Raw genomic sequence first — 23,858 nt, 5'->3', positions numbered from 1 at the left:
ATCGACCAAACCTCTCCCTGAGGCTTCCTCTGAGGACCACGGCATCAGGCAGGCGGTCCCTCGGGGGCCTCTGGCTGCAGTGTGCCGGTGAGCTGCAATCGCCACGTCACAGGGAAAATATGCTTTGTGCTTGTCTTCCTTTCAGCTGGCTTGGTTGGGCGAGGTCCCTGCATTGCCCGTTTTTGGAGATGGAACCAATGTAATCCCAGCAATTCACGTGCTTGACCTAGCCGGGTGAGTATTCGCCTCCCGGGAACACCACTGCCCTCGAATCCACGGACAAACGTGCTGGTTTGTGCGCTCATTTGTCGAGCACTCACCGAGGGCTAAGACCCGGCCGTGTATCGCCATGTTTATTCTTCACAACAACGCGGTGCGGGAGGTTCTGTTGTTATCGCCATGCGCATCCGAGGAACCAGTGTCCACCCTCTAAAAGCCCCATGCTTCCCATGCCAAGTTCAGGTTCACCCTTTGAACGCCCGACCGGCAGGGTGAACATCTCTGGGAAAGGAAGAACGTGGCATGGGCATTCTGGGGGCCTAGTTCCCTCTGCTTTTGTGCCAGGTGAGAGGCCCAGCCCACCGGTCTACATTCCAGGAGTCAGGTAGCAAACGCTAAAGCGGAAGTGGGTTGGTTTTGGCAACTGCGGGTAAAATGAACACATGGGGGTGTGTGTGTGTTTGTTTTTTTAAATATATATTTTTTTATTGATTTTAGAGGGGAAGGGGGAGAGAGAGAGAAACAGCAATGATGACAGAGAATCCTTGATTGGCTGCCTCCTGCACGCCCCCCACCGGGGATCAAGCCCGCAACCTGGGCGTGTGCCCTGACCACAAATGGAGCCGTGACCTCCTGGTCCATAGGTCGATGCTCCACCACTGAGCCACGCGGGCCACGCTTACCGTGGTTTTCACACTCATAGAGTTTCCCAACTCTGTGCTCCAGACAGGGCCGGAGACCCTCTCCAGCTTTGCAGACCCCGACTTAAACACGGGCCAAACGATGGCTCACTTTATTTGTGGTTCGTCGGGTTTTCATGTTGGGTTCCATGGGCTTGATCCTGCCACCCCTCTACTCATCCCCCTCCCCCACCACCACTTCCCCATGAAGGGACAGTTACAGCTCTTCCCTGAGGTTCTGGCTTCCAGATTGCACTCTCACTCTCACCCACTGGCCACTAGTGAATTGGTCCCAATCCCAGATTTTCTGGGGAAAAATGAAGCTTTAGGACCCCTCCCTGCAGGGGTCTCCTCCAAGGCCCTAATCTCTTTTTAAAATTTTTTTTTCTTTATTGATTAAGGTATTACATATGTAATCGCCCCATTGCGCCCCCCCCCCCCCCGCAAAGGCCCTAATCTTAAGTTGTATTATTTTTCTAAGAGAAGCATCCCCTGAATCCTATAAGCTCCTACTCCCGACAATACCTCGCCAGCTGCAGCCAGCGTTTACCCCGGGCGCCGAGGGCTGAGTGCGCCCGTCTGTCCTGCAGAGGTTTTACCTGGCTGCGTTATCGGTTCTAAAGATGTGAAGGAATGTTCTACATCATTTGCACGAGCCCGGCCGGCCTGTTTACCACATCTCTTGTCTTTTCTCCCCCGGGACGACCCCTGGCGCTCTGCAGCGTGATCCAGAACGTGATAGACCACGTGCCGAAGGTCCGTTACCTGGTCGCCGTGGACGACTCTGTCCAGACCCTGGAGGACTTGGTCAAGGTACAGCCCTGGTGTCCCCCGCTTGATGGCACGTGATTTCCCACGTCCCGCGTGGTTCGGGGTTCAGGGTTCGGGATCTGGAGAAGGGGCCGCATGCAAATAGAAGAGACGAGACAAGAAACAATAATTTGGAAATATTGGGGGACCAGGCAGGAGCCCAGCTCAAGACGAAGGACTCCACCTGAGCTCCAGCCTTGCCCTCCTTTTAGCCAATTTGGGACACACCTATAGCACTTAGGCAGGCAATTTCCAGTAACAGGCAGACTATCTTATCAGTAAGGATTTACGTGACTGTCTGGTGCGGAAGTTGCTTTAGCTACCACTGTCTGGACTAAACAGTGGGTGTACAGCCCTGACCTTTGCCAGGGCTCAAGGGTCACCAGCCTTCCGGCTCCTTGTCCACACCTCTCTGCTCGTGAAGACAATGGGCGGTTTCCCACAATGGCATTTCCTAATCCGTCTTACCTCTAAGTATAGTCAGGGAAGCAGGTGTGCTAACGAGGCTGGGGCCTCCTCATGTAGAGCACCCTTAAAACCCAGCCCCCCCGCCTGCACCTGCGGTCCAGGTGCTGGGAAGACACAGCCAAGTGGCCTTCCTCCAGAAGCTGCGTGAAGGGCCGCAGGGAAGGCCACTGTGGGCTGGACACACACAGTCACTCACTAGAACACGGACATGTGTCTGTGGACACGCGACTCATCAATGTATTTTTAAAAAGTATATTTTTATTGATTTCAGAGAGGAAGGGTGAGGGAGAGAGAGATAGAAACATCAATGATGAGAAAGAATCATGGATCGGCTGCCTCCTGCATGTCCCACACTGGGTTGGAGCCCACAACCCGGGCATGTGCCCTTGACCGGGAATCAAACTCTGACCTCCTGGTTCAACCACTGAACCACTGAGCCACGCCGGCCGGGCCGCCTCAATGTATTGAAGGTCACGTTCTCCAAACCTCCCGGCCGCTTCCAGGAGCTCTGGGTCTGTGGAGCCTCCCTCCCTAGTCCGGGCTGCCCCAGCCAAAGCCACAAGGCACCTGGGAGCCACGCTGGCCTGCTCCCCGCGCCCCCCACCTTTAACATCCGGCTCAGAGACCTTCCTCTGCACTCTCCCCGCCTCCTCCCTGCCTCCCTCACAGGCCAGAAGTTTCCCCAGCACCCCCTTTGCCAGCTGCAAACAGTACACATCTGTGCACACAGGTCTGCCCGCCTTTTCAGACGGGAGCTTCCTGAGGGCAGGAGCCGGGCCTTTCTCATGCTCTTCTCCATCCTGGCACGCCGCGGGGATGGTGAAGCACAGGAACAGGTGCCCCCCGTGCCGCCGAGGGGTGCCCTCCGTGCACGCCCCTCTGTTGTGCAGTATTTTTTTATCGGCCTTCGGTTACGTTTGCATTCATCTGAGGACTTGTATATTACCACCCGGCAGGTAAACCAGATCACACGCCCCCTTTCTCCCGCAGTGCATCAGTAAGAACACCGGCCCCGGGAAAATCCAGAAAGTGCTCAAAGAAAACGCTTTCCTAACCAAGGACCTGACAGTCAGTATATGGGGTTCTCTTTCTCTCCCCCTTTCCTGGGCGGCGTGGTGCCTGAGGGGTTTGGGGTCAGGATGCCTGGCTCCCAGGCTCCTCCCTCTGGGCAGCCAGCCTCTGCCCTAAAGGAATGCTCTCTCCTCCCCTCCCCTCCCTCCCCTCCCCTCCCCTCCCCTCCCCTCCCCTCCTTCCCTCCTCTTTTCTCCCCTCTCCTCCCCTCCCTTCCCCTCCCCTCCCTTCTCCTCTCCTCTCCTCCCTACCCTAGCCTGTTTTCTGTCCTGAACTCTCCGAGGCCGTGGCTTGTATAGAACACCAGGGGCAGTGGTGTTCAGACACTGGGTGTCACCCGCTCTGGCCTCTTCCTAAACTTCACGGGAGGCGGAGGCCGTGATTCTGATTCCACCCCCACGGGAAACAATGCAGCTTCGGCTCGCAGTGTGCTCTTCGCATGCAGCTTTAGGATGTAACTTTTTAGGAATGAGTGGATCAAAACTGCCTTTGAGGATGTTTCTGAAAGCGCTGGCATCACTGGGGGAGCAGAGGTGGGTGGGTGGCCATGGCGCCCAATGGGGCCATTTCCCTCTGCTTTTGTTTTTGGGGATTTTTAAAAAATGTATTTTTATTGACCTCAGAGAGGAGGGGAGAGGGAGAGAGAGAGAGAGAGACATAAATGATGAGAGAGAATCATCGATCAGCTGCCTCCTGCATGCCCCATACCTGGGATGGAGCCCCCAACCTGGGCGTGTGCCCTGCCTGGGAATCGAACCGTGACCTCCTGGCTCAACCACTGAGCCACGCCGGCCGGGCTGTTCTCAGGGGTTTTTGAACCACGGGATTGCACTGTTCAAAAAGGAGGTGCAGTGAAACATTCTTAAGGAGAAACTTTATGCTGGCACTTCCAGGATCTTCCTACTCGGAGCGGCTCGCGTAAGGACAGGCGGCTGCCGGTCAGGAGCGGGCAGGCGGGCGCTCCTCCGTCCATTCCCGGCGCGGCGGGCGGGCTGTCCTGTGTGGTGGGGTACATGTTCTGCTCCAATAATAATAGATTTGGGCCTGTTGGAGCCATCAACAGAAAGAGACAAACCTCTAATGTGCCTTTATCTCCCAGCAAGACAGCATTGACCACCTCCTGGTGAACCTGCGCATGGAGGCGCTCTTCGTGAAGGAGAACTTCAACATCCGCTGGGTGTCCCAGGCGGGCTTCGTGGAGAACATCAGCAGCATCCTCAAAGAGTACAAGCAAAGCCGAGGACTGCTGGTAACTGCAGCCGCGTCCCGTCTCGGCGTCCCGCGCGTTCACGGCGACGGGAGCCTGTCCTTTCTCCCGTGCCCACGTTTCTCAAGTCGAGTTCTTTTTCCAGTGTTGACCCATTTGTCCAGGTCTTAGCACCTACATGTGCATTATCTCAGTCCTGTCAGCCGGATAGTACCAATTTTATTATTTTTTATTTTAAAAAATATATATTTTATTGATTTTTACAGCGAGGAAGGGAGAGGGATAGAGAGTTAGAAACATCGATGAGAGAGAAACATCGATCAGCTGCCTCTTGCACATGCCCTACTGGGGATGTGCCTGCAACCAAGGTACATGCCCTTGACTAGAATTGAACCTGGGACCCTTCAGTCCACAGGCGGACACTCTATCCACTGAGCCAAACCAGTCAGGGCTGGATAGTAACCATTTTACAGTTGACATAGATGATGACTGTTATGCTCGACGCACATGGAACATGATAGTAAGTTCGAGACTGACTGTCACAGGGTTGAAAAGAAATCTAGTGTCTTACTGTCGGGCCTGCTTCAGTCCCAGGTGTACATATGGGAGGGGGAGGGGAAGAGGAGGGGGAGGGAAGGGGCGGGGGGAGGGGGGGAGAAGTCTGATTCTCACTTCCATCCTATTGGCCAGGAGATTGGCTGGTCATTTTCATCATCACAACTGTTGAAGGAAGATATTCTTATCTCCATAGTATAGAGGTGAAAACCAAGGCTCTGAGGTCACATGGCTAGTTAGCGATTCATCCCAGCGGGGCCGTGAGCTCAGCTAGAATGGCCTACGGACCATCCGCCCTCTCTGAAGCAGCGCTTGTCCAGATCTCTGGATTTATTCCAGGGAAGCACTACAAAGGTGACAGTGAACATTACATGAGAAAATGTTTTTGTTTTTTGGGGTTGTTTTTTTTTTTTTAATCCTCACCTGAGGACATTTTCCCAGTGATTTTTAGAGAGAGTTGAAGGAAGGGGGAGAGACAGAGACAGAGAAACATCGATGTGAGAGAGACACATTGATTGGTTGCCTCCTTACTGGGGATGGAGCCCACAACCCAGGCATGTGCCCTGACTGGGAATCGAACCGTGACCCCCTGGTTCATAGGTCGACGATCAAGCACTGAGCCACAGCGGGCGGGCTTAAAACTAGAGCAAACTGTGTGTGTGAAAAAGGAACATATAATTAAAGACCAAGTTCAGTCCAGACACAATACTCACGAGGCAATGACCTGTGCACTGTGCACCCGAGAGCAGAAGCTCGGCCACGTCTCTTGTCTTCCCCGCAGCAGCAGCGCAGCTGTGAGACCGCAGCGGGTTACGCGCGCACGTTCTCTCTCAATGCTCAGGGCCTCTTCCCGCGCACGCACCTGAGTGTCGCGCTCCCCACGCCCGGTCATGCTCACTCCACACGTGGAGGAAGGGCCGGAGGGTTAGCCCCTCAGGGTCCGAGACTCTGAGGCCCCCCCTGGCGGGCCCGTGCCCAGCTCGTGAGTGACCCTCCCTCTCCTCTCTCAGCCCATCAAGGTCTGCATCCTCGGCCCTCCCGCCGTGGGCAAGTCCAGCGTCTCGGAAGTGCTGGCCAAGTACTACAAGATCCATCACATCAAGCTCAAGGACGTCATCTCCGAAGCCATCGCCAAGCTGGTACCGCTTTTCACGACCTTCCGGGGAATTTCCCTGTTTTAGAAAGTGCTCCCCTTAGCCGTGTGCTAAAGAAGCCACTGGGGGTGCATGACAGCCTACACAGGGGTCTGTTGCCCTCGGGGGCGGTTGTCGTTGGCCCCCCTGTGAAAACTCCGAGGCCCACGGGCTCTGCTCCGAGAGACGGAAGCCACTTCCAGGGGTGGCCCTGGGGTGTAGTCTGTCCCAGCTGCTGCTCAAAGTACATCTTCCATTCTCCCTGTTGAGTGGGAACTTTATTTATTTACTTACTTCCTTACTAAATTGATTGGGGTGACATCGCTCAACATGAACATACAGGTTTCAGGTGTGGGTTTTTAAAAATATATATATTTTATTGATTTTTTTATAGAGAGGAAGGGAGAGGGATAGAGAGTTAGAAACATTGATGAGGGAGAAACAACATGAGAGAGAAACATCGATCAGCTGCCTCCTGCACACCCCCTACTGGGGATGTGCCCGGAACCAAGGTACATGCCCTTGGCCGGAATCTAACCCGGGACCCTTCAGTCCACAGGCCGATGCTCTATCCACTGAGCCAAACCGGTCAGGGCAAGGTGTGGGTTTCTATGTTACAAGAGCTGTGCCCTGTGCCATGGGCCCCCCCCCCAAAGTCACATCTTCTCCCGTCACCGTATGTTAGGACCCCCTCCTCCCCCACCCCTTCCCTCTGGCCACCACCACACTGCCGTCTGTGTCCACGAGTTTCCGCTTTATGCCCCACATATGAGTGAAGTCCTAGGGTTCTCAGCCGTTCCTGACTTATTCTCTCCGCACATGCTCTCAGGGCCCGGCCACGTTCATAGGTCACATGCTCTCAGGGCCCGGCCACGTTCATAGGTCACATGCTCTCAGGGCCCGGCCACGTTGCCGCCAACGGCGCTGTCCCACCCTTTCCCATCGCTGAGTCGTGTTCCACCCGCACACGCAGCGCCTCTCCTTCACCCGGTCCTCCGGCCCGGGGCACTTGGGTTGTGACACCTTTTTCAGTTTTTTCTTTTCTTTTATTCTTGATGGATGTTTCTCAGGGCATTATCAGCTTATTTACTGAACGCGCTTTTAAAGGAAGGCTTTATTTCCTTGGAGCAGTTGTAGGTTCGTAGCAAAACTGAGAGGGAGGTTCAGAGATTCCCCATATGCCCCCCCGCAGCACCCCGCCCCCCCGTGGCAGGTGAGTAGTGAGTAGCAAACCAGTGGAGGGCACCGGCCAACCGGAGGGCCCTGTGGTGTGCAGGAGGCCATCGTGGCCCCCAAGTTCGGAGTGGAAGGAGGGGAAGAAGACGAGGAGGAGGAGGAGGAGGAGGAGGAGAACGTGGAGGACGCGCAGGAGCTGCTGGACGGCATCAAGGAGAGCATGGAGCAGAACGCAGGTAACCCGCCCGCACGGGGCCGCGGGCCTGTGGACAGGGGCTTTTTTGTTCGCTTTTCCTCCAAGTAAACAGCACAGCATTTTTATTAATTAATTAATTAATTAATTAATTTTTCTAATTTGGTCTGGGAGTCTTTCCAATTCCCTTTCTTTGTAATAAAAGACTATTTGTTTGCTATTATAAGTTAAGTATAGAAATCATGAGAACCACAGAGAAATTTCATTTATAATCTCCCCTCCCAGGGGGGAAAACAAAGTCACCACTAATATTCTGGTGAGTGATCGTGAGATGGGAAGGGCCTGGCTGTGTGGCTCAGTGGTTGGGTGTGGTCCTGTGCACGGAAAACCTTCCGGGTCAGGGCACATGCCCAGCTGGCCGGTCCATCCCCAGCTGGGGGCGTGCAGAAGGCAGCTGACCGATGTGCTCCCCTCACATCGGTGTTTCTCTTTCTCCCTCTTCCTTCCTCTCTTGCTAAAAATCAATAAAAATATTTTTTAAAAATAAGATGGGAAAGAACTATCTATGTTTAAAAAAATAAAACGTATAGTCATAAATCTTTTATAAGCACCGAAAATCACTAATTAATGGGCAAAAAAACAAACCAGGAAAAAAAATACTTGCCACCAATATGACAGAGTTAATAATCTTTTTAAAAAATATATTTTTATTGAATTCAGAGAGAAAGGGAGAGGGAGAGAGAGATAGAAACATCAATGATGAGAGAGAATCATTGATTGGCTGTCTTTTGCATGCCCCCTACTGGGGATCGAGCCCACAACCCAGGCGTGTGCCCTTGACTGGAATATAATCTTTAGTATTTAAAATACTCAGGCAGCCCAGCCAGCATGGCTCAGTGCTTGAGCATTGATCTATGAGCCAGGAGGTCATAGCTGATTCCCGGTCAGGGCACGTGCCCAGGTTGCAGGCTTGATCCCCAGTGTGGGTTGTGCAGGAGGCAGCCCATCCATGATTCTCTCTCATCATTGATGTTTCTATCTCTCTCTCCCACTCCCTTCCTCCCTAAAATCAATAAAAATATATTTTAAAAAATAAAAACATAAAATAAAATACTCAGGCAAACTAGTAAGAAAATCATTAAATCCTTAGTAGAAGAAAATTGATGAACGAGGCGGGCCCATAGTTAATGCAGGAAGGAATACAAAGCAATGGGAAAATATTCCTACTCATGTTTGGACATAAGAAACATCCAGACCCGTGGAGAATTTTTATGAGTCTGAGCCAAACTCTCATGAGGCCATATGCCGAGGAGCAACACCTCACATGCTCCGGAGAGGAAGACACCCCAGAGAAGGTATCCCACGGTGGGGACCCCGTGGAAGGACATCGGACCGGGCTGCGCTACAGGGGGAGGAGCATTTGAGATCTTGCTTCCTGACGTGGCATCCGTTTGGCTCCGATAAACTCATAAAATTTTTCTAAAAAATATAAAAAATGAAAGGTGGGAGACCTGGATTTTTAGGAATCCACGGGTATACGTGGCCATGTGTACACACACTCGAAGCCCACGGTGTAAGGACAGAAAGAGAACGCTGGGACTGGTGACTTATGCCGCCCCCAGGAGAGAGGCAAGAACTGCTGGTGTTCAAGCTCAACGATGAGACAAGCCCTGCGCAGCGTTTGCAGACAGGGACTGAGATCACAGGTCTCCGCAGGGCCCCGCAGTCTGGTCCGGGACTTCCTGTAACCGCGCGGTGTGGGGCACCAGCTGGGCTCTCTCCCTGCCCGGGGAGGTGACCGCGTGGAAGAATTACAGCAGAGACAGCGCCAAGTTCAGAACAGTCACTGCATTGCCCGAGCTCAAGAAGGGCCTGTCCTTGGCCTTGGCCTGAGACTGTTCCTCCCAGGATGCAAGAGGCCAGTCCGGCTCAGCAGCCTCCATCTGGAGGCGCCCTGGAGGAGGGCAGAGGGCAAGTCTGCCCTCTGGGGGCGGGAAAGTCTTCGGAACAGCAAGCGTCCCCTTCCCTCCCCCCTCTCCCCAGCCACCCACCCACGTCCTGCAAGATTGGAGATTTCCTCAATCCCCTCTAGTTTGTCCAAGAATCCTTCCTCGTCGTATTTATCAGAAACTAGAACATGGGCCTTGATTATGTTTGAACAAAACAAGACCTGGGAGCGCACCGCACAGGCCCACATGGAAATTTCGCAGCATGGGGACACACAGGTGAGCGCGCGTGTCCCTAACATGACCCCGTTCGTGACTATATGACTCTAATGATTCCAGCAAGACAGATGTCGCAAACCCCGCCGTGAGGCACCGCCACGTCCTGTTCACACATACTTCCCCCCCCCCCCCCCCCCCGCCTCCCTGACAGTGCAGCCAGGTCGGGGACATGGTTAAATCTCCGGCGCACCAGTTAGACTCCTTTTGCTCACTTTATATATTTCAAGTGTTGGGGGGTAAGAAGGTATTTTTATTGATTTCAGAGAGGAAGGGAGAAGGAGAGAGTTAGAAATGATGAGAGAGAATCAGTGATGGGCTGCCTCCTGCACGCCCCCTACTGGGGATTGAGCCCACAACCCAGGCATGTTCCCCGACAGGGAATCAAACCGTGACCTCCTGGTTCACAGGTCGAAGCTCAACCACTGAGCCACGCCAGCTTAAAAGAGAAGGGTGCCTTTGAGGCTCCGCTCAACCTTGATTTTTATTCAAATGCAGCAGCTGTTTACTGGGCACCGAGTAGTGATAAGTCACATGCTAACAGCACACATGAGTACCATGTCAATTCATACAACAGACGCATGTACCAGTCTGTATAAGGCTACCGAGGTATCCTGTCCAAATAGAGCTGAGTAAACCCTCCTGGTAAATGGGAGCACCCTGGATTTCTCCACTCACGTCATGTCCTTCTACACCCAGGAGCTGTGACCACAGGAACATTCTGGAAATGCCAGCATCCGCATTTGCCTCTGTTCTTTCTCGGCAACAGGCTCACTGGGTGCTCCTGTTTTATTGCGCATTGCAATTCACGTGTCGTGTTCGAAATCCCAAACCACCTGTTTTTCACTTGAATGGAAAAATAAGGGGCGGCACCAGGGGTCCTCAAACTTTTTAAACGGGGCCAGTTCACTGTCCCTCAGACCGTTGAAGGGCCGGACTATAGTTTAAAAAAAACTATGAACAAATTCCTATGCACACTGCACATACCTTATTTTATTTTATTTTTTTAAATTACTTTATTGATTAAGGTATCACATATTTGTCATAACCCCCCCACATATCTTATTTTGAAGTAAAAAAACAAAATGGCAAAAACACCCGCATGTGGCCCGCTGGCCGTAGTTTGAGGATGCCTGGGCTGCACGATAATTTCTCAGGTGACGGTCACGTGTAACCCCTATGCAGAAGGTGACCCCACAGTCATATATGTTGTTTTTTTTTCTTTTTATTAGGCCGACTGGAAGATCAATATGTAATTCGGTTTGTGAAAGAAAAGCTGAAATCTATGCCTTGCAGGAATCAAGGTTACATCCTGGATGGATTCCCAAAGACCTATGACCAAGCCAAAGACCTGTTCAACAGTGAGTCCGCATGCTCCCTCTGCTTCGAATGTCCACATTCAGCTTCAGACAGGGGGCAAGTCTACTGCTCAGAGTAATAGCCACTCAATTAAAATGAGTGACTGCTAGTTACACTTTTGAACAATAAAGATTTTTAAGAAATAAAAAAATAGGTTTTTTTTTTAGCTACCCATAGTAATAATAGGTAGCAAACACGACGATGTATTTTTAAAATCTTTATTGTTGAAAGTATTACAGATGTCCCCTGTCGCCCCATTGACCCCTTCTAGGCCCCCCTCCCCCACACCCCTGCCCCAGGCCTTCACCACCCTATTGCTGCGTCCCTGGGTTATGCTTATATGCACACAAGTTCTGTGGTTGGTCTCGTCCCACCCACCCCCGCCCTCCCGTAAGTATGACAACGATGTATATTTTGTTTTATTAGAAGACGAGGAGGAGGAGGAGGAGGAAATCAGAGGCAAAATGTTTCCCTTTGATAAAGTAACCATCCCTGGTAAGTTTAAAACATTTCTCCAGGGTCACATTGAAAGGAATGCCATCGGATATCTCTTTTGAACCAGAACCACCTTTTTGATGTTAATAAAGTAGGGTTTTCTTCTTTTAGAGAAGCAGTCAAATGATACACTGAACATCAAATTTCCAAACGGAAGACTGCCTTGGGGGTGAATATGAGGGACATTCCGATTCTCCGAGAATGTTTATTTCCGCTGCTCCCCCCCCCCCCCCCCCCCCGTAACAAAGCCGCCAACGTGGCCAGTCTGTTGATGCCCAGACTCCCGAGTCCCTTGGCGAGCCCCCAGGGACTGGGTCACGGCCGCTGCCACCAGTTTCCGGAGCCAGCGATGCCCTCGCCATCTCCCGGAGACATGCAGAACCCAGCTCTGAGCGGGGCAGGCAAAACGCCTTCCGGTTCCCAGCGAACTCGGCTGCTAGTCTGTCCTGTCAGATATTTGCCCAGAGATTTCACAGTGTGCTCTTGAAAGAGAGGCATACACGATGTATCCCAAGGAAAAGGAGTTGCTGCGCAGCTAGCAGCCATTTCTTCTGACCTTGCCACGAACTTGAAAAGGTGTTATTTTTCTCTCTCTTTAAAAAAAAAAAAAAAAATCAGGTTGGCCCAGCCTGTTTGGCTCAGTGGTTGAATGTTGACCTATGAACCCGGAGGTCATGGTTTGGTTCCCGGTCAGGGCACATGCCCCAGTGAGGGGTGTGCCGAGGGCAGCCGATCGGTGGTTCTCTCTTATTAGTGATGTTTCTATCTCTCTCTCCCTATCCCTTTCTCTCTGAAATCAATAAAAATATTTTAAAAATAAAAAATAAAAATAAAAACTCAGTTTGTATGAACTGTAATCATAGGAGATCATTGTTGGCCAGGTGGTAAAGACAAGCTATTTTCAACAACTTGGTACAAGGGTCATGTCTCGGAGGGTGAGAATCCCCCCACCCTTCTTTAGTTCTTACAGCTGGACTAATCCTATATAATAAAAGCATAGTATGCAGATTGTCCCCTCGATGGGGAGTTCGTCCGGGAGTTCGACCAGGGGGTGGGGCTGGCCAGAAGAAGGGAGGGAGGCCCGGACGGCAGCTGGCAGTCACTAGGGACCCCACCAGTGCATGAATTTCATGCACTGGGCCTCTAGTAATAAAATAATAGAATTGGCACAGACTAGATTAACAGGAGAAAAACCAATCGAATACACGGGCATGGGGCTGGGGGACGGGAGGGGAACTCACAATAAGATGCTAGAACATAAAATGAGAGTCAAAGAAATGATCTAATACTTTTTAGACAAAATAAAAAGGATGAGAAATTGGCAGAAGAAAGAAAGTGCTCATTAAAAAGGAATCTACGAAAGTTTTGGGTTTGAGTAGTAAACTGGCTCTCACAGGTAGGAGTTCCCATTTATATTAATTTGGCAAATCAGCCATTAAAGCGTTTCGCTCGTAGTCACCGGTCTCTCTGGGGCTTGACGGGGAAGCTGATGATGGGTACCACAGGGTTATTAGGGATTTGCTATTTACAGTTTCTGCTGCTTTCATTTTATTTTACTTACCCAAAGATATTTTTTTCCATTGCTTTTTTTAGAGAGAATAGAAAGGAGAGTGAGAGACAGAGAGAGAAACATCGATGTGAGAGACACATCGATTGGTTGCCTCTCACACTCGCCCCGACCAGGGCCTGGGATTGAGCCTGCAACCGAGGTACCTGCCCTGGACTGGATTCGAATCCATGACCCTTCAGTCCGAGGGTCGAAGCTCTATCCACTCAGCCAAACCAGCCAGGGCTCAGCTGCTTTTATTAAAGGAAGGAAGGAAGGGAGGGAATGAGGATGGAAGGAAGGAGGAAAGGCAAGGAGGAAAAGAAAAATAATAGATCCTTCAATTACCGACTGGTTGGACCTCACAGGGTCGTGTCTGAAAATGTGCCTGGTTTGCATGTATTCAACCTCCACCAGAGGCAGCAAGAAGCCAATTTGCCAGGCCATTTGCAGCAACAGGAGGTCTGAGCTGCCAACCAGGCGTTTTCCTGTCACCCCCCCCCCCCTCGCCCCCCCGCACCTGCTGGTTGGGTAACCTGGGCGGCCACTGGGTTAACCCAGGCGCCTCTTCTTCCCCCCAGAATTCGTCTGCGCGCTGGACGGCTCGGACGAGTTCCTGAAGCTGCGGGTGATGAACCTGCCCGAGAGCGTGGTGGCGGGCACCCACTACAGCCAGGACCAGTTCCTCCGGTCGCTGAGCAACTTCCGCGACCTCAACACCGAGGACGAGACGGTCTTCAACTACTTCGACGAACTCGAAATCCACCCCATACACATTGGTACGAAAGGAGCCCCTGGAGGGGAATGGGAGTGTGGAGAGCCTCCCCAGGTGTCGGACCCCCCAGCCGACCCCCCCACGCAAGCTCACAGCAGGGCTGGGGGGATGGCGGGTGGCAACGTCGCGGGACAAACAGGCCCTGCCTGCTCCTGGGGAGTCCTGCGTGAGGATTTGGCGGTGGAGTGTAGTTATGTGAAAACACATGCATAGTTTATGAAGTGGAATACCACATTGTTATTTCTTTATTTACTTATTTATAATATGTTTTTATTTATTTTTAGAGGGAGAGGAAGGGCAAGGGATAGAGAGATAGGAACATTGATGAGAGAGAAGCATCATCGATCGGCTGCCTCTTGCACACCCCCTACTGGGGATCAAGCCCAAAACCCGGGCATGTGTTCTGACCAGGAATCGAACCAGTGACCTCTTGGTTCATGGGTCAGCACTCAACCTCTGAGCCACACGGGCCTGGCTGGAATACCACATTTTTAAAGGGCATTTCAAAGACATGTGTTTGCTGCCGGCTGCTGGGGGCCGTTTCCCCAGCTGCCTGGGGGCCGGCGTGTCATCACAGGAATGCTGTGGGCACTGGCCACACAGCCAGACCGGCCAGCTGAGCCCCGTGGCTACTCAGCAAAGCAAATAGCTCTTCCCTGCGTGTCTGTGTTTCCTCTAAACACGACTCGGAGCTCAGCTCCCAGCAAACACCCAGGAACATGCTCTCATCACCCTCCCCCTCCCCATCACGGTGCGGGCTCCAAACCTCAGCTGGCACCGCTGTTTCCACCCCCCTTGGCTGGGGGAACCCCTCAACGTCCTTTCTGGTGTTCTGGGCACTGATACTTCTTCCTCGTTCGGGGAGAAAGCCCGAGCTGGGTGGCACCTTAGTGGCCAGGCCGACCCCGTGGGCCTCCCGAGGCCTCTCTTCACCCCCAAGAGCCAGACGGGGCAGCATTCGGACCCTGGAGTATTGGGAGGCTTAGAGCTACTGTCGGCAGGAGAGCCCATTCCAGTTCTGAACCCGCCTCAGTTTTCTCATCTGTGAAACGGGACAATAATCCCTGGCTTGTAGAGTTGTTCCAAGTAGTAGCCGTAAGAGGTAGGAAGTATCTGGCTCATTGAAGGAGTCCTAAAGCGGTAACTTTGTTTTTACTCCCAACGCTAAGCCACCAAATGGCCGCTAAGAAATTAAAAGGTGACACTGCTTACAAATCTGCACCCCTCTGTTGCGCACCCTCGGAAGGGACTGGGTTTTGCCCTCACCGACCTGTGTCTGTGCATACTGGACGTATTTCACATATTTTATACGTAAGGACCTGACACCTGCTAATTGGGAAAGGCCTCTGCCCTATTTAATTAGAGAACGAGGAAAAAATGGCGCGCACATTTCACAAAAACAGCCATTGTCGTCTTCTCCGCAAAACCCCAGAAATTATTTATGGAGAGATCAGGAGAACCCCAGGGAGAGACGTCGAGAGAGACACAGTGATGGCGGGGGAGGGAGTGAGCGGCCATCGCGTTCCTGTCTGTTCCTGTCTCATTCTGTGCCCGACACGCTGTCCCCATCTCCACGCCGACAGCCAGGAGGTGGGGACAGCAAAGGGGACAGGCGCGCCGCCCGGAGGGGCGCGGGGCGGTGGCTGGGTCCCGGGAGCAGCCTGGCCTCGGAGGGTCTGGCGGGGCCTGGAGAGATGCTGGCACCGCGTTCCGTCTCTGCATCTGCCTCCCCTTCTCGCTCCTGCCCCTTTCCTCTCTCGCTCTTTGGACGAGAAGCTCTCCTCTGAGTTCCCGGGTCACAAAGGAGCCAGGCCTAGAGCTGGACGTGACTCTCAGCCGCGATCCACATTCCAAGGAGGGCACGTCAGAGGCCACGCGGTGCCCATGTGCCAGGCGCCCCTCCCCGCCCAGCGGGCAGAGCCCCGGGTCAGGGCAGAGTAGCGCCGGGGGCAGCACTGTCCTCTGTGAGCCCCCCCCCCCCCAGGGAGCCTTTCCAAAGCCGGTTCACAGGCCCCTCAGGCCCAGCAAGGCTGTGATTGCTAGAGGAATCAGGGAAAATACATTTAAATGTCGGCGCGTGGGCACCGGCACACGTGAGGTTTTGTCTCCTTTTAACATACTTTTTTATTGATTTCAGAACGGAAGGGAGAGGGAGAGAGAGAGAGAAACATCAATGATGAGAGAGAATCATGGATGGCTGCCTCCTGCACGCCCCACACTGGGGATCAAGGCCGCAACCCGGGCATGTGCCCGGACCGGGAATCGAACCCTGACCTCCTGACTCAGGTCGACCCTCAACCCCTGCGCCATGCTGGCGGGGCTGCCTTTTTCCTCTTTTGGTTTGTTTGTACCCACTAACGGATAAACTGTCCCTGTCCTGCCCCTCTTCCCCGGCCAGCACCGGCGGTGCCTCTGTCTAGGTCCGGGTGACAGTGTGTAACCATGGGTGGGGGCGGGGCCATCACCGGGGTGTGCATGGGGGCAGGGTGGGAGGCTCCCCGGGAGGAGGGTGTGGAGGGCTGAGTAGTGAATGCACCCATGGCACACCCTTTGGGGCAGACACCTCCCAGGAGCACCCAAGAGCGGGCTGAGGATTGGCTATGCAGTGACGGGGGGTGGGGGGGAGGGGGGTGGCGGGGGGGGGGGAGAGAGACTCGTATTTACTAACAAGCCTTTCTCTCTCTTTTTCTCTCGGTCCCTGATATCAACCTTAGTCAGGCAGTCCGCAGTTTGGACATTTTTCCTCCTCAAGTAGGCTAACTGAAGTGGTTTAATTTTTAAAATCCATTAAAAACATGTCCCGAAAGAACTGATGCTCAGAAACAGAAAGCAAAGGGAACCTGGGGTCACCCAGCCCGGCCTCCAGCAGAGCAGGACTTCCTTCGGTGGAACCCCTGGCCCGCCTGCTCCCGTCCTTGAGGAAGTCCACCCCCCCCAACCGGCCACCCCCCACCCCACCCGGCCACCCCCACCCCACCCGGCCACTTACATCGGCAGTGACTGTCAGGAGGCCGGCGGGAGCCCCTCTCCCTCCCTGTGTTTCCCAGGACCGGCCTGATACTGGCCAGTGAGACAAGATAGTCTGCTCTGTGCTGCAACTAGAAAAGGAAGCCCCAGGTGGTAATTCACATAACTTCCCCCCACACGTTTACGGCTGAAGAATTTTCCCGAACACGGGCTCAGAGCGTGCTGCAGGTGGGCCCAGAATGTCGCGTGTGCTGATCGCCTTCCTCTCTCCCGGTGTTTAAAGATGTAGGAAAGCTGGAAGACTCTCACAACAGGCTCACTATCAAACGGCTCATCAAAGAGATCGGGGCGCCTCGAAATTATGGGTTAACGGACGAGGAAAAGGCCGAAGAGGAGCGCAAGGTCGCCGAGGAGCGCCTGGCCCGGGAGGCTATGATGGAAGCGGACCGGGAGCACAAGGAAGCCGTGGAGACGGCGGAGAAGATTGCTCGCTGGGAGGAGTGGGTGAGTGTGTGTGTGTGCGCACAGGCTTATGTGTGCAGGCTTATGTGTGTGCATGCGTGTGCAGGCTTGTGTGTGCAGGTGCATGTATGCAGGCTTGTGTGTGTGCGCAGGCTTATGTGTGTGCATACGTGTGCAGGCTTATGTGTGTGTAGGCTTGTTTGTGTGTGCATGTGTGCAGGCTGGTGTGTATGCACATGTGTGCAGGCTTATGTGTGTGTGCATGTATGCAGTCTTGTGTGTATACATGCATGTGTAGGCTTGTATGTGTGCAGGCTTGTGTGTGTGTGCATGTGTGCAGGCTGGTGTGTATGCACACGTGTGCAGGCTTATGTGTGTGTGTGCAAGTATGCAGGCTGGTATATGTGCATTCCTGTGCTGCCTCCTGCAAGCCGCCTGCTGGGGATCGAGCCCGCAACCTGGGCATGAGCCTGACCAGGAATCTAACCGTGACCTCCTGGTTCATAGGTCAATGCTCCACCACTGAGCCACGCTGGCCGGGCCATCGGTTGATTCTTGTATGTGCCCTGGCCTTGTGTGTGTGTGTGTGTGTGTGTGTGTGTGTGCACGGGAACCTGTGTAGGGGGCCTCTGGCAAAGCCATTTAGGCCAGTTGCACTTCCAATCCTGCTAACAGAGAAATGTCACAGACATCCCCAAGTAAGCTTTGTTTATTGGTTTATGTGTCATATGTCCCATTCAAAAACGATGCCCATAACCTTCTGCTCAGTATAAATCACAACAACAACAACGAGCCATCGCCAGCAGCATTAACAACACACATCCTGCCCCTTAACGTTCTGCTGCGTGGCCACCTTGTGGTTTCAGTCATTTCCCTCCATTTCCCCCCCTGCCCTGGGGGTCAGGCTCATTCCACCGTCCTCGTTCCCCACTCTCACCGACGCTGCTCCGACAGCAGCTCCGAGCCTCGCAGCTCTCGCTCCTCAGGGGGCAGCGTGTCCTACCTGGGTTGTGGGCTGTGCCTTCCCGCTGGTCTCCCCAGCTCCGCGGGCGACCTTGCCTCTCCATCCCTTCAGGCAGCCTCCTGAAGTGCAGGTGCTCGGCGCCATGCTCCGCTCCCACTCTTCACAGGCTCACCATCGCCTGAGACGAAAGTCCGAACTCCTATCGTGGCCCCCGAGGTCCTTGGGGCCCGGCTGCTTCTAAGACTTCCCAGCGCATCTAAACACGCGCCACCCGCACGACACACTTCTCACCTTTAAAAAAATCTCTATTCAAAGTCATCTTTCCAATGAGCCTTTCCTGGACACGAGCCATATTTAAAATTCAACCCCTGCCCGGCCCTGGCCGGGTAGCTCGGGTTGGAGCATTGGCATGATACACCAATGTTGCAGGTTCAGTGATGAGAGAGAATCACTGATCGGCTGCCTCCTGCAAGCCGCCTGCTGGGGATCGAGCCCGCAACCTGGGCATGAGCCTGACCAGGAATCTAACCGTGACCTCCTGGTTCATAGGTCGATGCTCCACCACTGAGCCACGCCGGCCGGACCATCGGTTGATTCTTGTACGTGCCCTGGCCTCCAAGCCTGCTTTCTCGATTCTGAGCACACACACCACTCTGAGAAACAAAAACTGATCTCATTGTTCATGTCTCCGATCACCAGCTTAACGACTTTCCCTACGTTAGGACGTCACGTTCCTTCTTACGTTGCACGCTTTCCCTGCCCATGCTTGAGCTGTGTGTTTTTTCCTTATTATTTTGCAAGAACAACTCCTGATCAGGTTGTGCGAGAGAAACAGGAATGGCCCAGGAGACACCGGTATCCACGTTGTCCGGACCCGGCTCCGCTCTCTGTAGGTGGCCCTGTGCGTGTCGCTCTGTGTCCCAGTCTCTCCGCGTGGAAGATGAGGGTGGTGATAGCACCTGCTTCATAGAGTCACGGTGGTCATGAGAGAGTGAACATGTGTGCAGACGTGCAAACAGTTGCCTGGCAAACAGTGTGCACTGCACTGCCATCAGATCTAGCTTTTTATAATATGTTGCAAATAATTCTTTCTCGGCTCACCCGTCATTGATCTGTTAACATCATGTACAGTGTTTCTTCTGGTCATAAAATATTGATGTTTAGCCTGGCCGAGGTGGCTCAGTGGTCGAGCTTCAACCTATGAACCAGGAGGTCACGGTTTGATTCCCCGTCAAGGCACATGCCTGGGTTGCGGGCTCGATCCCCAGTGTGGGGTATGAAGGAGGCAGCCGATCCATGATTCTCTCATCATTGACGTTTCTATCTCCCTCTCCCCTCCTCTCTGAAATCAATATATGAAAAATATAGTGACAATATTTATGTTTATATGCAGTCAAATCCATCAGTCTTCTCCCATTTTGATTCCTGGGTTTGCTATCTTGCTGGGAAAGACCTCTTAAAAAAATCAGTTGGGATTCTTTACCTTGCAGGTGACAGAAAAGGGAATTTAAAATGTCTAGCAGCCCTAACCGGTTTAGCTCAGTGGATAGAGCTGGGGTCCTCAAACTTTTTAAACAGGGGGCCAGTTCACTGTCCCTCAGACTGTTGGAGGGCTGGACTATAGTTTAAAAACAACTATGAATAAATTCCTATGCACACTGCACATACCTTATTTTGAAGTAAAAAAAACAAAATGGCAAAAACACCCACATGTGGCCTGCTGGCCGTAGTTTGAGGACCCCTGGGATAGAGCGTAGGACTGTGGACTGAAGGGTCCCAGGTTCGATTCCGGTCAAGGGCATGGACCTCGGTTGCGGGCACATGCCCTGTAGGGGGTGTGCAGGAGGCAGCTGAATCGATGTTTCTCTCTCATCAATGTTTCCAACTCTATCCCTCTCTCTCCCTTCCTCTCTGTAAAAAATCAATAAAATATATTTTTAAAAAATGTCGTAGCAATAGAGAAAAGGGATGCATTCACGTAGCAGAAAGCCCGGGGGAGGGCTGGCTTCAGGCGACGCTTGGTATAGGGCTCAGAAGGCACCAAGGACCTCGCAGCCCTCTCTCTGCTCCCTCGTCCCTGTCGGTGTCACCCTTGGGCTCCTCCTAACGTGGCCCATGGACAGGAGGGGGGCTGGAATGATGGGCTTGCGTCCCATCTAAACCACTAGGCCAGGGGTCCTCAAACTATTTAAACAGGGGGCCAGTTCACTGTCCCTCAGACCATTGGAGGGCCGGATTATAGTTTAAAAAAAAAAACTATGAACAAATTCCTATGCACACTGCACATATCTTATTTTGAAGTAAAAAATCAAAACGGCAAAAACACCCGCATGTGGCCCGCGGGCCGTAGTTTGAGGATGCCTGCACTAGGCTGAGAAGGAAGGGTTTTCAAAGGAAATATGGAATCATTTTTCCCAAGGGAGGGTGGCTGTATGCTGAGCACGGAATAGCATGTCCACCAGACCAACGCCTTCTAGATCTTCAATTGTCACTTCTAGGACCCTCCCACCCTCCCTCTCTCCCTCCCTTCTTTTCTTTATCTAGACAGCTAGACATGATTTCTGTTTAAGAAGTGAGGTAGGGACCCAGCTTACTGGTTCCTAAATGACTAGCCCATTGTTATACCACCGTTTCTATCAATTCTCTGCCGGTTGGAAGGCCACCTTTAAAATAACGCGGTGAACAGTTCTAGCACGCTCCAGATCTGATGCGTTGTGGGGTGAGTCGTGTGACAGTGTTCTCCCATTTCTGACTCTCTAACCCCACCCCCATGTTCTACTTGTAGAATCGACGGCTAGAAGAAGTGAAAAGGGAAGAAACCGAATTGCTCGAGGCCCAGTCTGCTCCCCTGAGAAACTACTTAATGACCTACGTTATGCCGACGCTCATGCAGGGTCTGAACGAGTGTTGTAAGGTCAGACCAGAGGACCCTGTGGATTTTCTGGTAAGAGATTGAGGGAGTTTGTTTTTTTTTACTATCAATTTGAAAATAAAATATACCTGCATCTAAATGGGGAGCCAGTTGACAGAGAGAAATTGTGTGTCTGGCATTTGGGAAATAATCTCTAATGCCTTCACAGTTTATAATAAGATTTTAAAAAAAAAATTTATTGAATTTATTGGAGTAACATTGGTTAGTAAAATTACATAGGTTTCAGGAGTATGATTCTATAACACATCATCTGTATACTGCATGTGTGTTCCCCACGCAAAGGCAGGTCTCCTTCTGTCACCATTTATCCCCCTTTCCCCTCATCTACCTCCCCCACCCCCTGCCCCTCCTGTAATCACCATACTGTGGTCTGTGTCTATGAGTTATTTTTTTCCTTAATCCCTTCCCCCTTTTCACCCAGCCTCCCAGGCCCCCTCCCTTCTAACAGCTGTCAGTCTGTTCTCTATCTATGAGTCTGTTTCTATTTTGTTTGTTTATTTTGTTCATCAGATTCCACCTATAAGTGAAATAATATGGTATTTGTCTTTCTCTGGCTGGCTTATTGCACTTAGCTATAAGAAGATTTTTATTACTCATTTGGAAGTAAAAGGTTTGTACACTTTTATTTTTAAACTAGAGGCCCGATGCACAAAGATTCGTGCAAGAATGGTCCTTCCTTCCCCTGGCTGCCAGCACCGCCTTCACTCTGGCCAGAGCCGCCTTTTTGCTTTCCCACGCTGCCCAGAGGCCCAGAGCGGTTGGGGCGGTGCAGAATGCCTGCGTCGTGCGTCCTGCCCTGCCCCTGGCCGCTCAGTGCCTGCGTATGCAAATTAACCCACCATCTTTGTTGGGTTAATTTGCATACTCACTCCTGGTTGGCTGATGGGTGTCACGAAGGTACAGTCAATTTGCATCTTACTCTTTTATTGGTGTAGATTGCACGCATTAATAGTACAAATATATGACCCATAAATAATATCTTGAAGTACCTTCTAATTGCTGGCTTGCCTTTATTCTTTCTTCACTTGTAGGCAGAGTATCTCTTCAAGCACAATCCCGCAACCCTGTGAAGCTGGACGGACCCCGAGCCATAGCCCTGCCCGGAGCTGGAGATGACGCTGACATTGTAACTGACATTGCAGTTTAAAAAATTGTTTTAAGATATGCTTCCCCAGTTTTTGGAAAATTCTTTACTCCCCACCCCCCACTCACCCCCAGAAGCAAATATTTTATGAAGTAAAATCATTAGGAAAAGCTACATGGCAATGAGCGACTCCTTCATTAAAATGGTATTTGAAAGGTGCATTTGGTCAGGTATCTGTGACAGAGCTCATGGACAGACAGCAATTTGGGAGTTCAGTCTTAGTCTCCGCAGTCTGCACGCTGCTGTTTGTAGTGACTGATAGTGTGGGGAACATCAGACCACCTACTATTGGCACGTGTGGGCTGGTGAATTTACACAAGGTGTTATGTCTGGCCCAAGCACCAGTGGCGCTGGACACGGAAAGGGACACGGAAGTAGTGAGGACGTGGATGCTTTGTGAGTCGCAGTGAGTCAGAGGGGCCGGCCTTCCCCCAGGCTGCTTTCTGAGATCAGGGCCAGGGCCCGGCCAGTGAGTCGGAGAGCACGAGGAACCTCTTGGCAGAAACACTCGTGTAACTGAACGGATAATTCTGGTATCTGTGATCACCAGAAAGTGGCCGAACAATTTTAGCCAACTCACTGTACCACGTAGGCCTGAGCAATCAACCCTCCGGGCTCTTCCCGTCCCAAAGGCCCAGTACTTCCCAGAATTATACCGAATGAGAAGTTTGTTTAGGTTGATTTTAACGGTGTATCTATTTCATCCCTTTAGGTAATGTAATCTGAATATAGCCGCGCTATTTTCTTACTGTGATAAATACACAGAACATAAAATGTGTCATTGTAACCATGTTACCGTGTGCAGTTCAGTGACACTAAGTATGCTCCGTGTTGTTCACTCACCACCACTGTCTAGCTCCGGAACCTTTTCCTCACCCCAAATGGAAACCACGTCCCCATTATCTCTCTGCCTCAGCTCCTCGCACAGGGTTAGGGAAGCTTTTTTTCTGCCAAAGGCTATTTGGATATTCATAACATCATTCACGGGCCATACAAAACTATCAACTTAAAAATTAGCCTGGCCCTAGCTTGTTTGGCTCAGTGGATAGAGCATCAGCCTGTGGACTGAAGGGTCCCGGGTTCGATTCCAGTCAAGGTCACATGCCCGGGTTGCGGGCTTGATCCCCAGTGTGGGGCATACAGGAGGCAGCCGATCAATGATTCTCTCTCATCATTGATGTTTCTCTCTCTCTCTCTCCCTTCCTCTCTGAAATCAATAAAAAAATATATATTTAAAAAAAATGTAGCCTGCTATGTTTGGTCAAAAATTTAATTAACTCACACCTGATGCCTTGGCATGGCCAGACCAAAGGATTTCACAGGCCTTATATGGCCCGTGGGCCGATGTTCCCCACCCCTGTCCTAGAAGCCGCTAATCTGCGGTCTGTCTCTAGGGATTTCTCTATTCTGAATACTTTATAAAACAGAATCATACAAGCTGTGCCTTTTGGGTCTGCTTCTTTCACCCGCCGTGTGTTCA

The 23,858-nt window shown here is 52.0% G+C and overlaps 1 protein-coding gene across 1 annotated transcript in view; it reads left to right on the top strand.

The window, feature by feature from the left end:
• AK7 (adenylate kinase 7) overlaps positions 1–22,427 on the top strand; it is a 39,196-nt gene extending 16,769 nt beyond the window's left edge. Inside the window, exons 7-18 of the mRNA XM_079768766.1 lie at positions 146–234; positions 1,622–1,712; positions 3,168–3,245; positions 4,348–4,497; positions 6,021–6,149; positions 7,420–7,555; positions 10,967–11,095; positions 11,520–11,588; positions 13,716–13,913; positions 17,160–17,380; positions 21,088–21,246; positions 22,266–22,427. Of these exons, the coding sequence (XP_079624892.1) occupies positions 146–234; positions 1,622–1,712; positions 3,168–3,245; positions 4,348–4,497; positions 6,021–6,149; positions 7,420–7,555; positions 10,967–11,095; positions 11,520–11,588; positions 13,716–13,913; positions 17,160–17,380; positions 21,088–21,246; positions 22,266–22,304 (1,488 nt within the window). The 3' untranslated portion in view covers positions 22,305–22,427. The remainder of the gene's footprint in view (positions 1–145; positions 235–1,621; positions 1,713–3,167; positions 3,246–4,347; positions 4,498–6,020; positions 6,150–7,419; positions 7,556–10,966; positions 11,096–11,519; positions 11,589–13,715; positions 13,914–17,159; positions 17,381–21,087; positions 21,247–22,265) is intronic.
• The last annotated feature ends 1,431 nt before the right edge of the window (positions 22,428–23,858 follow it).

Source organism: Cnephaeus nilssonii (assembly GCF_951640355.1).
Source record: "Cnephaeus nilssonii genome assembly, chromosome: 4".
Classification (NCBI taxonomy): Eukaryota; Metazoa; Chordata; class Mammalia; order Chiroptera; family Vespertilionidae; genus Cnephaeus; species Cnephaeus nilssonii.
Note: the sequence above shows the minus strand (reverse complement) of the source record. Positions and strands in the feature narration are given on the sequence as shown.